The 13157-nt window shown below is 42.7% G+C and overlaps 1 protein-coding gene across 3 annotated transcripts in view; it reads right to left on the reverse strand.

The window, feature by feature from the left end:
- Positions 1 to 13157, reverse strand: part of LOC103353947 (protein tyrosine phosphatase receptor type M) — a 169666-nt gene that overhangs the window by 25383 nt on the left and 131126 nt on the right. For all 3 annotated transcript variants that reach the window (XM_008277149.1, XM_008277148.1, XM_008277147.1), the window contains 4 exons: positions 12180 to 12373; positions 7916 to 8003; positions 6809 to 6885; positions 2379 to 2415 (listed from right to left, as the gene is read on the reverse strand). In XM_008277149.1, the coding sequence (XP_008275371.1) occupies positions 2379 to 2415; positions 6809 to 6885; positions 7916 to 8003; positions 12180 to 12373 (396 nt within the window). The remainder of the gene's footprint in view (positions 1 to 2378; positions 2416 to 6808; positions 6886 to 7915; positions 8004 to 12179; positions 12374 to 13157) is intronic.

Here is a 13157-nt window from a genome sequence, read left to right on the forward strand (position 1 = left end):
CTCTCTCTATTTCCACCTTGCACCCCCCTCACCCTCCATTGGGCTTTGAGATGTTAACCTGTAAATAATAAAACTTTTGCGCTCCTGGTGACATTTCCTGCATGTGAGGGAGGGGCGGGAAGAGCAGAGAAGACCGGAGGGGAAAACTTGATGAAACTGAGCCCTTTTCTGCGTCATGAATATTTCCAAATCACCAGAAGGATGCAGGGACTTATCAGAGCTGTTTGTATCCTGGTGTCAGTGAAATTTACAGTCTCCACGAGGAAGAAGCTCATGTTTGAACTGCATTTAAACGACTGTAAGACATAGAAATGGACAAGACGAGGCGGCGAACTGGAAGGGCTGCCTGCACATACTCCATCTGCTAGGTAGGTGACCTGCAGTTGGCGTTGGAGAATCACTGACAGACAGTTGTTGGATTGCTGCAGCAAAAAAAAGCCTGGATGAGAGACTGACCTACATAATGAGGGGCAGAGCTTGGGTGATGAGGATTTTATGGAGTGACAGCTGTTCTACCTGCCGTTGTCACCTTGACAGAGCAAAGGGACTCGTCAATAAACCCCAAACTAATGAGTGTCATTGTAGTTTACAGCGTAAGAGAAGCGGGACAACGTTGTCCCACCTGTCTGCCATATTAAGCACAACCCCAACCATCTCCATAACCAATTTATAACAAAGACTTTTTAGCTTATCCAGCACTATTGCAGGTCTCATCATTTCCTGAGCTACTGCTGGTCCCAGTGGACTTGAGTGGAAGTGTCACTCACTGAAAAACTTTACTGGGGGAGAGAAGAGACTACTTCCTCATTTTTAGCAAGTGTGCCAATGCCCAGGTGCTCTTTTCAGGTGCTACAGTATGCAGTTTGTCTGACTGAGAGAGACAGGTCTGTGTCTGGCTTTCCTATCATCTCTGGCTGCTCTTTGCCTCAGTGTCAGCAGACTGAGCCTTCCTTCCTGTCAGTCTGCCGGAGCTGATGATGAATTATAAAAGGGCCTGCTCTCCCAGAGAATACAGATGTTTCCACACACACACGCACACACACACCTACACACACGCACACACACAAACGCACGCACACGCACACACCTACACACACACACACACGTGCGCGTGCACACACAGACACAGACACACACACACACACACACCACTCCACTGTTTCATACTGGATGGCTCTAGACAGTGAAAAACCTTATCGTGCTTGCGATACAGTCGATGGAAAATGAGGACTTATTATGCAAGCTCAATGAGAAAACAGGAGCTAATTAACTTGAATGGAAACACGTTTGGCTTCTCGAGCTTTTCATCTTAGAGAGGGCTTCTGTTGGCAATATTTCTTTGACTGCTGATCTCCATGTGCATATTTTTAAATAAAATGTGGAATGTGCTTAATGACTGTAGGACAATTACGAAAGTCTTGATGGCCCAGTCAAAATTCTTTCAGAGCTGAATGATCCTGTTGCAGCACCTTGTTTTGGTGAGCCGAAGGCACACGGGACAAAGTCTGCTTAGTTTGGAGTGTTTGGCTCAGTGGTCAGTGCCAGACAACACATAGTAGGTGCTGTGCATACAGGCAGACAACACAGACCAAGCGGCTGCTGCCTGGTTGGTAAGCCATATCTTTCTGAAGTGAGAGCAAACAGAGGGTTGTTTTAATTGAGACACTGAGAAAGAGAGGCAATGCACTAATAAACAGGTAATTATGCAACTCCCAGCTCCGCCGAAGCAGATTGTAAATCCATTAAGGCCTCTTCGCAAATACGCCTCTTTCTTTTTTCTCCTCCACAGATTTTTTTTTTTCCTAAAGTGCTACGCAAAATCCCTATGCATGCATCCTTGTTGTGGGGGAGTGAGGCTCTCGACGCAAAATTCATAACAATTAACCATCAATCAGACTTAACCCCTGGGGTCATGGTAAGTGCTCCTCGCTTGGCGAATCTGCCGGCCAGATTAACACAGTGACAAAATGTGCCTGTACATGTCAGCTAATCCATTTATTTATTCAGCTTTCTCCCAGACTGCCTGATTAATCACTCCTACACCACCGATGAAAGGAATGAGGAAAGAGACAGAGAGACGAAAGTGTGCTGCTCTGCTTGCTGCTTGCTCAGAGGTGCGTAAGTATGCGTGTGTGTGTGCGTGTGTGTGTGTGTGTGTGTGCACTGAGGTGATACCAGATTCCCCGAACACACACCTGACTGAGCATCAAAGAGTAGTTTGCAAGAGCGTATGTAAACAACGATAGGGATGTTCAGAGAGATATTCATGAACATCTGCACACATCCATCCGCCCAAACAAACAGACAACCTTAAATTCTCACCGCCCACACATTCCAATCCAGAGAGCTTGGCAATTTTTAGAAAATGTTATTCTTACCTTGAGTGGCAATGTAGTGATTTGGCCTGTGGTAGCCCTGAAAGACAAAAAAAAAGTGTGAGAAGAGAATATGAGAATCACTTCACTTTCCTGCTACTCCTAAAAGACCAGCTGTCATGAGGCAATTTGTCTCAGAAAACACACACTGTCTTTATTATTTACTCTGTTTTTTGACAAGGGATGTTGACCCTTGCATGCAAACTCAGTCGATCTCTACATCACAAACGTACCAACAACATACATCAGTGAACAGAACTGATTGAAGCTGTACAGAACCTCCGTTGACAGCTGTTTTTGTTTCATATGCCCCTTGTTTCTGCAGAGAAATGAACTCATGCCGCCATGTTTCTACACCTTAAGAAGATTATTTTGAGAAACGCGTGCGCTACTCTATGCATTCTGCGGAGTCAGTCAGCCAGCTGTTTGCCACTGTACTCCCATTCAGCTCTTTGTTTCAGCATCTGACTGAGCGAGCAAAATGCCTGACTTAAAGCTCATGATGGATGCTGCTTGACGCAAGATGCAATAACACTCTATCACACATTCTATATGCAGCACACCTCTGGAGTAAGCAGCCAAAGTGTTGATAATCCCCAAGATACAACTAACAGCACTGATCTTCACAATAGGCCCCTAGTCTCACGGATTACTCTAATCCCTTCAAGTTTTATTTGTCAAATTCCTTGTCTTCTCTCCAGAGATATGAGACAGGAAACAAAACATTAGGACTTAAAGGCTCTTCCCCGGCCCAGCCTCCTCTTGATTGGACCCCCCCCTCCACCACCCACCCCTGCTGCTCTGCTTATCTCACTCATATTCAATTTAACTTGGTCTGTGATTAACGCTCCTCCAATGAGGGGAGGAAGACACAAAGGATATTTTCCTCACTCTCTCTCTCATCCACAGGGCTCCTTCAGCTATTCAACTGTCCTCCATTTTTAATGACTTCTTTATCTCTGGACTGAAGAGGAGATTTGTTTGTGCTTTCATGTATGTTCTGTCAAGTAAAGTGGAAGCCCAGTACGCCGTCGGATTAAAGAGGGAAAGACAGAAAGAAAGAAAGGAGGGGCCCTGACAGTGACTGTCAGGTGAGTAGAGCTGGCTATAAATGGGCTCTATGCTTATTGTAAGCATGTTACATTAGGCATACAACAGCACTCCCTCATGATTAACACAAAGAGATAAAACACAATAATGTTAATATTGAAATTATTAATTGAAAAGGCTTTGTTTCCAGGAATGTGTAAATTACTAAAGAGGAATTAAATATGTATTGGGCTCTTCTTAGTTTGCTGCATTGCTTGCTGCATTGATCATTTACATTCTTTCAGGTCAGGATAGGATGTGCAGCTTAGAGTGTTGTTACCTGTGGGCATGGCCTGGCATTTTCAGTTTATCATTACATCTCCCACTTTTGCAAATCTGGGGACCCAACCCTGACACCAAGAGAATGCATTTATATAGTAATTATTCACTATGTCAGATACATTTTGGGGAAAACATGGAGGGAGCACTCTCTTGGCAATATTTTTCTTTTGCAATCTAGAAAAATATTCTTTTGTTGTATTACAAACATGCCATAGGGAAGAGAAAGACCCGATCACAACATGGTGAGAGTAAGAACCTGCCCTGAGGCCCCACACCCTAAGAGACATCACCCCAGATTTAATGTGCCAGCTGATTTACGGTAAATTTTAATGTGCTGCAAATATATGTATGAGCATAACAAGGCCAATTATCTGGTTTTGTCTTATAGTCAGTCTCCTTCATGTATGTTATCTTAATTCACCCTTAGTCCTTCTTTATTGGACACATTTACATACTCGTGTGTCCAAAAATCCTTCAGATAAAACAAAATTAATACGGCGTTAAACTGTTCAAATCAAGGCTACGTCCTGTTAGAAGAGATTACAAGTACACTGAGCTGTTTAAAGTGGTCACAAGCCAAATAGGTTGTCGAGGGCTGTGTGCCAAAATTTACAATGGGCTTCCCTCAGTAAAACTGGGTTCAACCAAATTACCATAAGCAGTGGGTCAGTAGGAGCCCGCTGCCCCCCGTGGCCCAGAGGTCTCATGCAGGATTAATCCTGTAAAAGGATGGATGGTTGGGGGTACAAAGCACAAGGTTTAAGTTTCTGCCCTGCATCCCGTGTGATTTTAGAAGTAGGCTAAAAGAGCTATTGATTAGGGTTAGAGATTGTGGATTTGCCTAAATTCAAAAAGGCCAACACACTGTGTTTTGAGTCAAATCAGTGTGAAGGAAAAAACTGTGTGCTGCAGTGAGAGTTTTGCACATACATTCACTATGCACTTGACCACAATATCAATATTTTGAGGTTGATTTAAAAAAAAAAAAAAATGTAATCTGAATGGGACTATGTTCCTCACTTAGGTGAATTAGTTGTAGAACATGAATATTAAGAAGACAAGGTTGCGAGCACCTGAGTGACGCCTGCAAATTCATAAAACCACTGCATCACTTCTATTTCCTTTGGAGAGAACCAGCAAATCCATATTCACACACAAACAGCTCTGCAGACAACAGGCCATTACACTACGTTTCCTTGCCTCCTAAATGCTGATGAAAATACTCAATCAACTGCAGTGAAAAGGAACATACCCGACTGGCTCTGCTTACTCGTACATGACTCGAAATAATCTGCAGTATAATAGAGTACAATAACAAACACTGTGGGAAATGTTCTACACATAAGAGTTTATTGGGCAGGACAAGCTTTTAGATGGGTTAAAAAGCTTTCTGAAGAGCAAAAACATCATTACCCATCTGCCTGCATTTCTACTAAGTACTTTCCAATGAATCTGGCAGAGCAGTGGAAATCCTTTTCAATCAGGGCCCTCTTTAATATGCGTATATTCTTATCTTATAATGGGGCCTTCTTTACAGCAAGAGTTTCCTCCGCAGTACCCCTTTTTGCAGTATAATGGGCCACAAACTGAATAGTGGGAAAGGTAAATAATTTAAGCCCCCTGCATTTGCCGTGGCACACCTTGCATTATGAATTTATGTTTGAAGGCGTAACAAGAGATTACAAATTACCACTTTAGAGGGGCAGGGGAAGAGAAGATGGGAGACAGAGTGAGCGTTCTCTCCTGAGCAGAAAACCACTTAGGGAGTCGGGTACATCACAAGCCCATTACACATGAAGCGGAAGCATCTGCTCAGGGAAGCCAGTGAGCTGCTTTGATTGGTCACATCCTGCTACTAACACTGCTATTAACAGCAAATCATGTCCGATCAAGAGGTTCTATATTGTGTGAGCTAAGTGAGTTAGATCTGTTTTCAACGTGTAACGCGTCTCACGCCACTTTTTAATGACTTTTACTTACTGTAAAGGTATGCCACGGCATGTGAGTGCATGTAAAAGCTGTGCTGCAACTACTTTCCCACTTGTAAGAAGTGTAACTTAACCTCTGTCGATAACTTCAGCGCCTGGTCTAATTCACCAGTGTGCCCTTGAGAGTTTTTCAATGTTGAGCAGCTGCTTTGTGTGATATAAAGTAGAGAGATGTGTAAACAGTTACACAATCTACCAAACTGTCCTCATCAGAGAAAAACAACAACATAGGTTGCTTGTTGAGAACTATCTATGTCTACATTTCCTCACCATCAATCTCTTAAGATCACAATAACGACTGTCTCTGTAAGCAAAGGTTGCAGAGAGGTGGATGGTTTGGCGTTTAAATAATCGACCAACTGTTTTAGAGGCCACAGTTTGGACATGCTTTCACAACTAACATTTAATGCTGGATTCTTATATCCACAACCAAATAGTTCCTTTGGTTTCACCTGCAAAGACTTAACTAAACTTTAATTATACAGGTGGCAGCTCAGAAGAGACTCACAGAAAACAATTATACTAACACAGTGTACTTGGTTGTCTGTCTCTTTGTGACTCTGTGATGGACTGGTGACCTGACCAGGGTGTCCCCTGCCTTCACCCTGTGTCAGCTGGGATAGGCTCCAGCCCCTGTGTGACCCTACAGAGGATAAAGCAGTGTATAGATAGTGGATGGATGGATATAAATAATCATCAATGAAACCTCTCCCTTTTCTTCTCAGTTTTTTGGTTTTCTAAATGCATTTATACTGTTGTTCAAAGCAAAGTCCAAAACGATAACCTCAGTTTCCCCTGTGTGCTGGTTTGCCTTTTCTCTCTCCCAGCGCTGTCAGCCTCTGATCTTTATTCCTCTTAATATATCCCATGAACGGAGCTGATGAGCAGCCTTTAAAAGTTGAATATAAAGGCAATGTGCTTGTGTGTGTGTGTGTGTGTGTGTATGATGGACAGGCAGTAGGGGCTGCATTGTCCCTCAGGCCCCCTGCGACGAAGGCACCAGCGCCCTCTCTCTCCGTGAGAGGAAGCGCAGTGACCTTTGCGTTGGTGGCTCTGGCTGGTGTGTGTACTTACATCAACGTAATTTGCATTAATGTAATCGGAGCTCTGTTCCCCCTCCAGGGCCTGCAGCCTGACACGGGAGTGATCATCTGGAAGAGAGGCAGAGAGGAAGAATCCACTGTTGAATTAATCATATTAACGAGGGCATGAGGAGGAAAAAAAAAGGGGGGGAGAGGGACAGAGAGACAGTAAGAAAAATAGGAAGAGAGAGAAATCACAAAAGGAGAGGGATGATGAAAGAGTAACAAGTGGCATCATACAGGTGCACAAATGGAAGTGCATAGAAATGAGAGTAAAAAGTAGAATGAAAGAGAGTAAAAGTGCAACATGGCTGATGGACAACTGCTGTTGTGTGACTTTGCATTCCAAACACAATCATGCTGCTGTCCGTTTATATCTTCTATGATATGAGATTAGAAATTAAAACCAAAAAGTAAGAATCAAATTCAGGTTTTTGTAACTCATTGACCTTAAGTGTATGAAAACTTGCTCATCCTTGGAAGATTTTGCATTTAAGTAAACACTAATTAGATCAATATATGAGAATAGATGATGCTGTATAACAAATCACAATACAAAAATCTTACATCGGCTGATAGTGAGGTAGCTTTGTTAAAGAGTACTATGAAGCCCTAGCTACTGATTTCTTGCTGTAGTAAAGGAACTTTTTGTAATTAAGGTAAGTCTACATCGTTCTAAAGTTACTTAATACACCTTTAAACTGACTTTAGATCTTCAAAGTTTTTCTGACAGCAGTGATGAAAAGTTGTGAAACTGAACTGTCCAATCAGCAGTCCTGGAAAAAAAATTCCATCACAGCTCAGCTTAAGAGCATATAGGTGATGGGAATTAATTGTGAAATCAAATTCAACATTTTTATTAGTGCTACATGTTATGTGCCATATCCTGCATGGCTTATTTTTCATAACTGAAGAGAAAGTACAGGATGATGAATATAAAAGTAGATTGGAAAGGTCAAAGTTGGTCTCGTTGGCTGATAATAAAACTCTGTTTGAGCAGCTTATAGTTATCCATTTACAAGCCTGGCCAATAAATCAGCCAGAAGAATGGGAACACACACAAAAATTCATGAGCGCTGAGGAGGTGCTTTGTACACACATGCAATAATATTCCCATATCGGTTCTTCATGCGGTTTTCATCCTTCTTGGCAGAGTCCCATGGTGCAGACTGTCCTTCAAAAAAGCTCTGAAAAGAGAGAAAACAGAGAACAGAGAGGAGGGATGAAGTATGGTGTCATGTGTGAGCACTCTAAATGATAACCAGGCTAAAGAATACAGTCTTCCTCTTTCAGCACTTCAAAAAAAGGAAAGGAACATTGGCAATAGAAAGGAAAACACATAGAGAGATACATTCACATCATTATTAGACATGAAATACAGGGAGGATGGTGGATCCCGGGGAGCTGTGTCAAACAGCGAGTGCCATTAGGGCAGAGGCAGCGGGTGTCACACTCAAACCTCCCCCCTATGCCGCTGTGCTGGGCAGAGCAACTGCAGCGGCTGTCTGTCTGCCTCATCTGAAGGACTCAATCAGCTCGTCGTGGGGAAAAATAAAGCCAGCTCATCATCTACAGATCAAAACCGCTCTGCTCAGATTACCCTCATGAAATATTTATCATCTCTCGCTGGGGAGATTTCCATTCTGATGGCACACCAGGCACAATTAAGCCAAATTATGAAAATACATCTCCACTGCCAGTCTACCGCTGTTCAGCAGGGGCGGGTGGGGTTGGCTCCAAGCAGGCGAGTCTGGACAAAAATATGTTTCTGTTCTGTCTTTTTGATAGTGAACTAATGCACATTTGAAAAGTCAGCTAATACATTACGGTGCAGACTGCAGTCTGCAAATAAAAATTCAAGATCATTTATTGGAGGTTGAAGAGATTGTTTGAGAGTTCCTTTTAGTGTGGAGTAGGAAGCACTGTCTTCAATCATCACTCTTCTAGAGTTTGACGGATCCATTCATCTCAGTGCTACGGTGGGAAGCAGGCCGTTTGTCTAGCATATAAAGCCCTTTTAGACACCACACAAGGACATATTCCTGTATGAAGTCCTAAGGATTAGTGATTTCACTGAGAAATAGCTTTAATATGCTAAAAATATGTCACACCCTTCGAGTGAAGATGGAAGCATGTCTCAGAGATGGATTATATAGGCCTCTCTTCCTGTGGCAGTATGTCTTGAACAAATGGACAGGCCAATGCCGTTGTCTCTGTCACTCTGAAGGATACCGGTCTAATATCAAGCATCTGAAGACAAATCATCCTCAAGCTGAAAAGCGTTATCTCTTAACAACTCTAAAATAGCTTTTGCTTAAACTGAGTAACCCTGTTATTCCTCAAGCTGTTTGAATCTTGAATTCAGATGGAGTGAATGTCCCAAGACGCAAAGATTACATGAAAGCTAAAAATGCACATAGTGGTAATAATTGGCTACCGGAGATTCACCAGACAGAGATAGAAAAAAATCTATTGTAAGCTCTACCTGCAAAAGCTGTTTAGTTGCAAAGGTACGTGATGCATTATACTACAGTGCATCTGCAGGTAGTTTTTCACAATCCTCAAATTACTCCCACTGGCACACAGCCAGCTTCGTATGTTTTTAATTACAGGCTACCTGCTGCATTCTAGTCCCAGCACAGTTTGTCTGCTATGCTGTTTTTCTGTTCGTAACCACTTAACTGTAAGTGAGAAGCATAATACTTTCTCTGCATACAGTCATTCTGGGAAAACCTACAAAAAGGGACAACGATATATGCCATGGCAAAGTAAGAAAAAAAAACAACAACAAAAAAAAAAAAGCAAAAGAAACAAGAAAGAAAGGAAAATGGATGGTAGCACATAGAAGTGGAGTTGTTTAGTGCGCTGCTCTGTATTATTCAATAATTTACTGTGTGAGAAGAGGAGACTCATTCAAACTGACTAGTGTTCATTTGTGGTTGGAGCTGAAATAATTTTAAGATTCTCACAATAGGCTAGATGCAAGACATTTCTGTTCACCTAAAACAAGCTGAAAACAAGTGGAGTACAATGACAACATGGCAGTTTTAATGCAGTTGAAACGTTTTGTTTTTCTGCTTCCTGTTTGGTCACTTGAACTGTTTCAATGAGGAGGACAATTTGGACATGCAAATACGTTGCTGCAGCTGATATTACACATGGCTTTATAAAGCTTTTACAAAGCATACAATATGGTTTTTCTCAAGTGTTCAGTGTTGTACAGTGTCCAATTTCTAGTCATGACATCTGCTTGGTTGTCCAAAATGGAAATTACCTTTATTATTCTGTTGGTTTGGCTATGTGATAATGAAAGGGACTGGAATATTTGTTGAAGCAGTCTTCAGGTTGTAATGAAGCAGTATAGTGTCGCTGGTTAGCCATGATATGCTTATCTTCCAGATTACTGACATCTTATTTCTTTTAAGTAACCCTGTCTCTTATTCTGCTAAAGAGATGGTAGACATGTTTTTGAAAAGCTCTATAAACATCAGACTTTAGTTGTCGAGCATTTGTGGATCTCACTGTTTCCGATCATGGAAAGAAAAATATTTCACAGTGACCTTGTAAAGACTTGACAAAATGAAAAATGTCACTGTTCCACACATTTCGTCAGCTGAACAATGTCAAATACTTATCGTTTCTGATGGTAAATGCCCTTTTCACACTAATTTATAATTGCGTAACCTTTTATTCCCACAGGGCCTTAAAATAGGCAGCAACCATTATTGATCTGTCAGGTTTGGCATATCATTTACAAGTCTAAAGAAAAACTCACAAATAACCAAAAGTATTGGCTTACCTCGTTTATCTGATCCAAAGTTAACGTACAGAATAACAAGAAGCATGGGTCAGAGAGAGATATAGTACAGTGTAAGTCAACAGGTTTAGAGGTGCACTAGGCTCCAATCTCATCATCAAAAATAAAAAGGGCATTAACCTTAAGACAGATTGATATAGAGAAGACAGCAGCGGGAACACAACATACAAATGAATTGCTCTAGCCAAGTGAGAATGAGCTCCATCACACACTTTAAGCACCCCACAGGCCTTTTTTGCAATGGGCTGTGGACAGCTAAGTGACAGCAGGGTGAGGGGACGGGGGGGCCGGTCCTTCGTTGTGACGTCCCTTTTGACTGACTGTAATGCATCCATGCAATGGGGCTGTGTGAACCCAAAAACCTTTATTCATAATGGATTAGGCCCAGAGGGCAGCCCAAAGCACTCACACCTCTCAATGATGTGATGCTGCAGGTAGCAATGGGAGGCTGCATTATTTCATTCGGCAGTCATGAGGGGTAAGTGGGGAGTTAATTACTGATAAATCTGGCCCACACATAGCAGACTGAAGTGGGGCATGAGATGAAGAGTGGAGAAGGGAGGCAAAGAAAGAACATGGGAGGTGTAGATAAGAAAATTACAGAGAAAGAAATGAAAAAAGAAAATGAGCTCATGTGTGATGCTCGTTAAAAAGAAAGAAAATGAGGAAAGAGAAAGGTGACAAAGAAGATGTGAAATAAAGAAGTGGCAGCAGTATCAGTGAAAAAGGCCAATGTGATGTCAGACTGGAGAGATACAGATTAGATATTTAAAAGGAAGGATTAAAAAAGCGTAGCTCCAAGTCGGTCTGTAACAACATGACATGAGGGTGAGGATGAAGCTGGCTGGTGTGATGCTGAGGGACAGTGATGAGGCTGGAGTGCAGCCAAACCCTGCCAGCCCTCGCACTAATGACAGGAAATGAGAATGATGCTCTTCTGGGGCAAAATCTTTTGTTTTAGTGTCAGTGAGAGGCATGGTGTCAGATTATGGATGCTGTTGTGTGACAACAGTCCTAAAAGAGCAGTGGGTTGCCGTCACTGGAGCCTAATCGGACCTGGTTCAGGTGAAGGAGGGGGCACAGCCCAGCTCACTGGTCCTCACACTTTTATTGGGGCACATTTCTGTATTGGTCTATAGCTGAATCTCAAAGGAGAATTAGGACAGTAGCATCTGACATAAACACACTCACGCACGCAAAATGCACAGTCGCTGCAAACAACAAGAAACAGATGAACAACAAAACGAATCACACCGTAAACACACTGAGACAGGGTACATTAACAATTTATCATAAAAGTGCATCTGGGGAGAAACAAAAGAGTTCTGCTGCGTGGTGCAAAATGGAGACAGACAGACAGAAAAAGAGAGAGACAGATACAAAGAAAGAGACATTAGGGTGAACACTGTGATGCAGATAAAGCCTTGTGTTAGACTGAAACATTTCCATTCAAGGATCTCAGAGGTGATGTTACAAGTCTATCACGAGGCTTTATGTGTGTCTGCAGCCTTTACAGTGGGGGTATGACAGCTGGGCTGCGTCCTACCTCATACTCCTCCTTGAAGCCGTAGCCCTCGGCGCACTTCATCTGGGTGATGTGCTGGAGGAGGTCTGCCACGCGGATCGCCGGGTGCAGCTGACCCGTCTGGTACGGCACATCAACAGGCTCCCGCTTCCTCAGGGAGTGAGTGTGGGACTGCACCAGGCTGCTGGTGTCGCTGCCCATGTTCTGGCTCTCATCTGTGGGACACAAACAGAGACAGGACAAACTGGGTCAGGATGGAGAAAAAGGAGCTACACTGACACCATCAGACATCAGTAGTTTGTTGTAAGATATGGGTGACATAATGCTTGAAGCAGTAAATGGCAGTGCTAGTTTATTGACTTATAAAGCTCAGATAAGTAGCCTAGGTGTTGTTGCTCTTCAAACCAGCTCGTATCTCACTTACAATTGTTCTCATTAACAGATGGCACATTATCTCATTTACTGGTAAGCATTATGTCACCACCTTCCAGATTGACAAACAACTCTTAACTAGTAATCTGTTTGTTATGGATGGTCACAACAACACAACATCATTGAGTAATAGGATGAGTCATGTGGTGGGAGGGATCAGGTCCATCTGTCTCAGTGTGGCTGGAAACTGTACTGTACTGTATAGCCATTTAAATACAAGGTCCTTTAAGTAACACACTTACACTACAAGCAGTTAACATGGTTTCTATCAGAACAAAATATGTCAGTGGCCCTCAACTGTGAGAAACAGTAAGGGTCAATCATTAAAATCCTCATGAAGATGCTGTAAAACAATAAGTTTACTTTTTGTACTGGCAGTACAGTATGCTGGTTTGGGCTGCAGCTCATATTGAGAGTCAGACTCCATTCCAGCTCTTTCATACTGTAATCCAGTCAGTGGCAGACATGAGGCACAGATGCTGTGGGGAGCCAGCGGATGATGGAGGGTGTCCAGAAACATGGAGAAGGAGGATGTGAGGGGGTGCGGTGGGCCACAGTGAGCATGTT

Source organism: Stegastes partitus, unplaced genomic scaffold (genome assembly GCF_000690725.1).
Source record: "Stegastes partitus isolate 25-593 unplaced genomic scaffold, Stegastes_partitus-1.0.2 Scaffold90, whole genome shotgun sequence".
Lineage (NCBI taxonomy): Eukaryota > Metazoa > Chordata > Actinopteri > Pomacentridae > Stegastes > Stegastes partitus.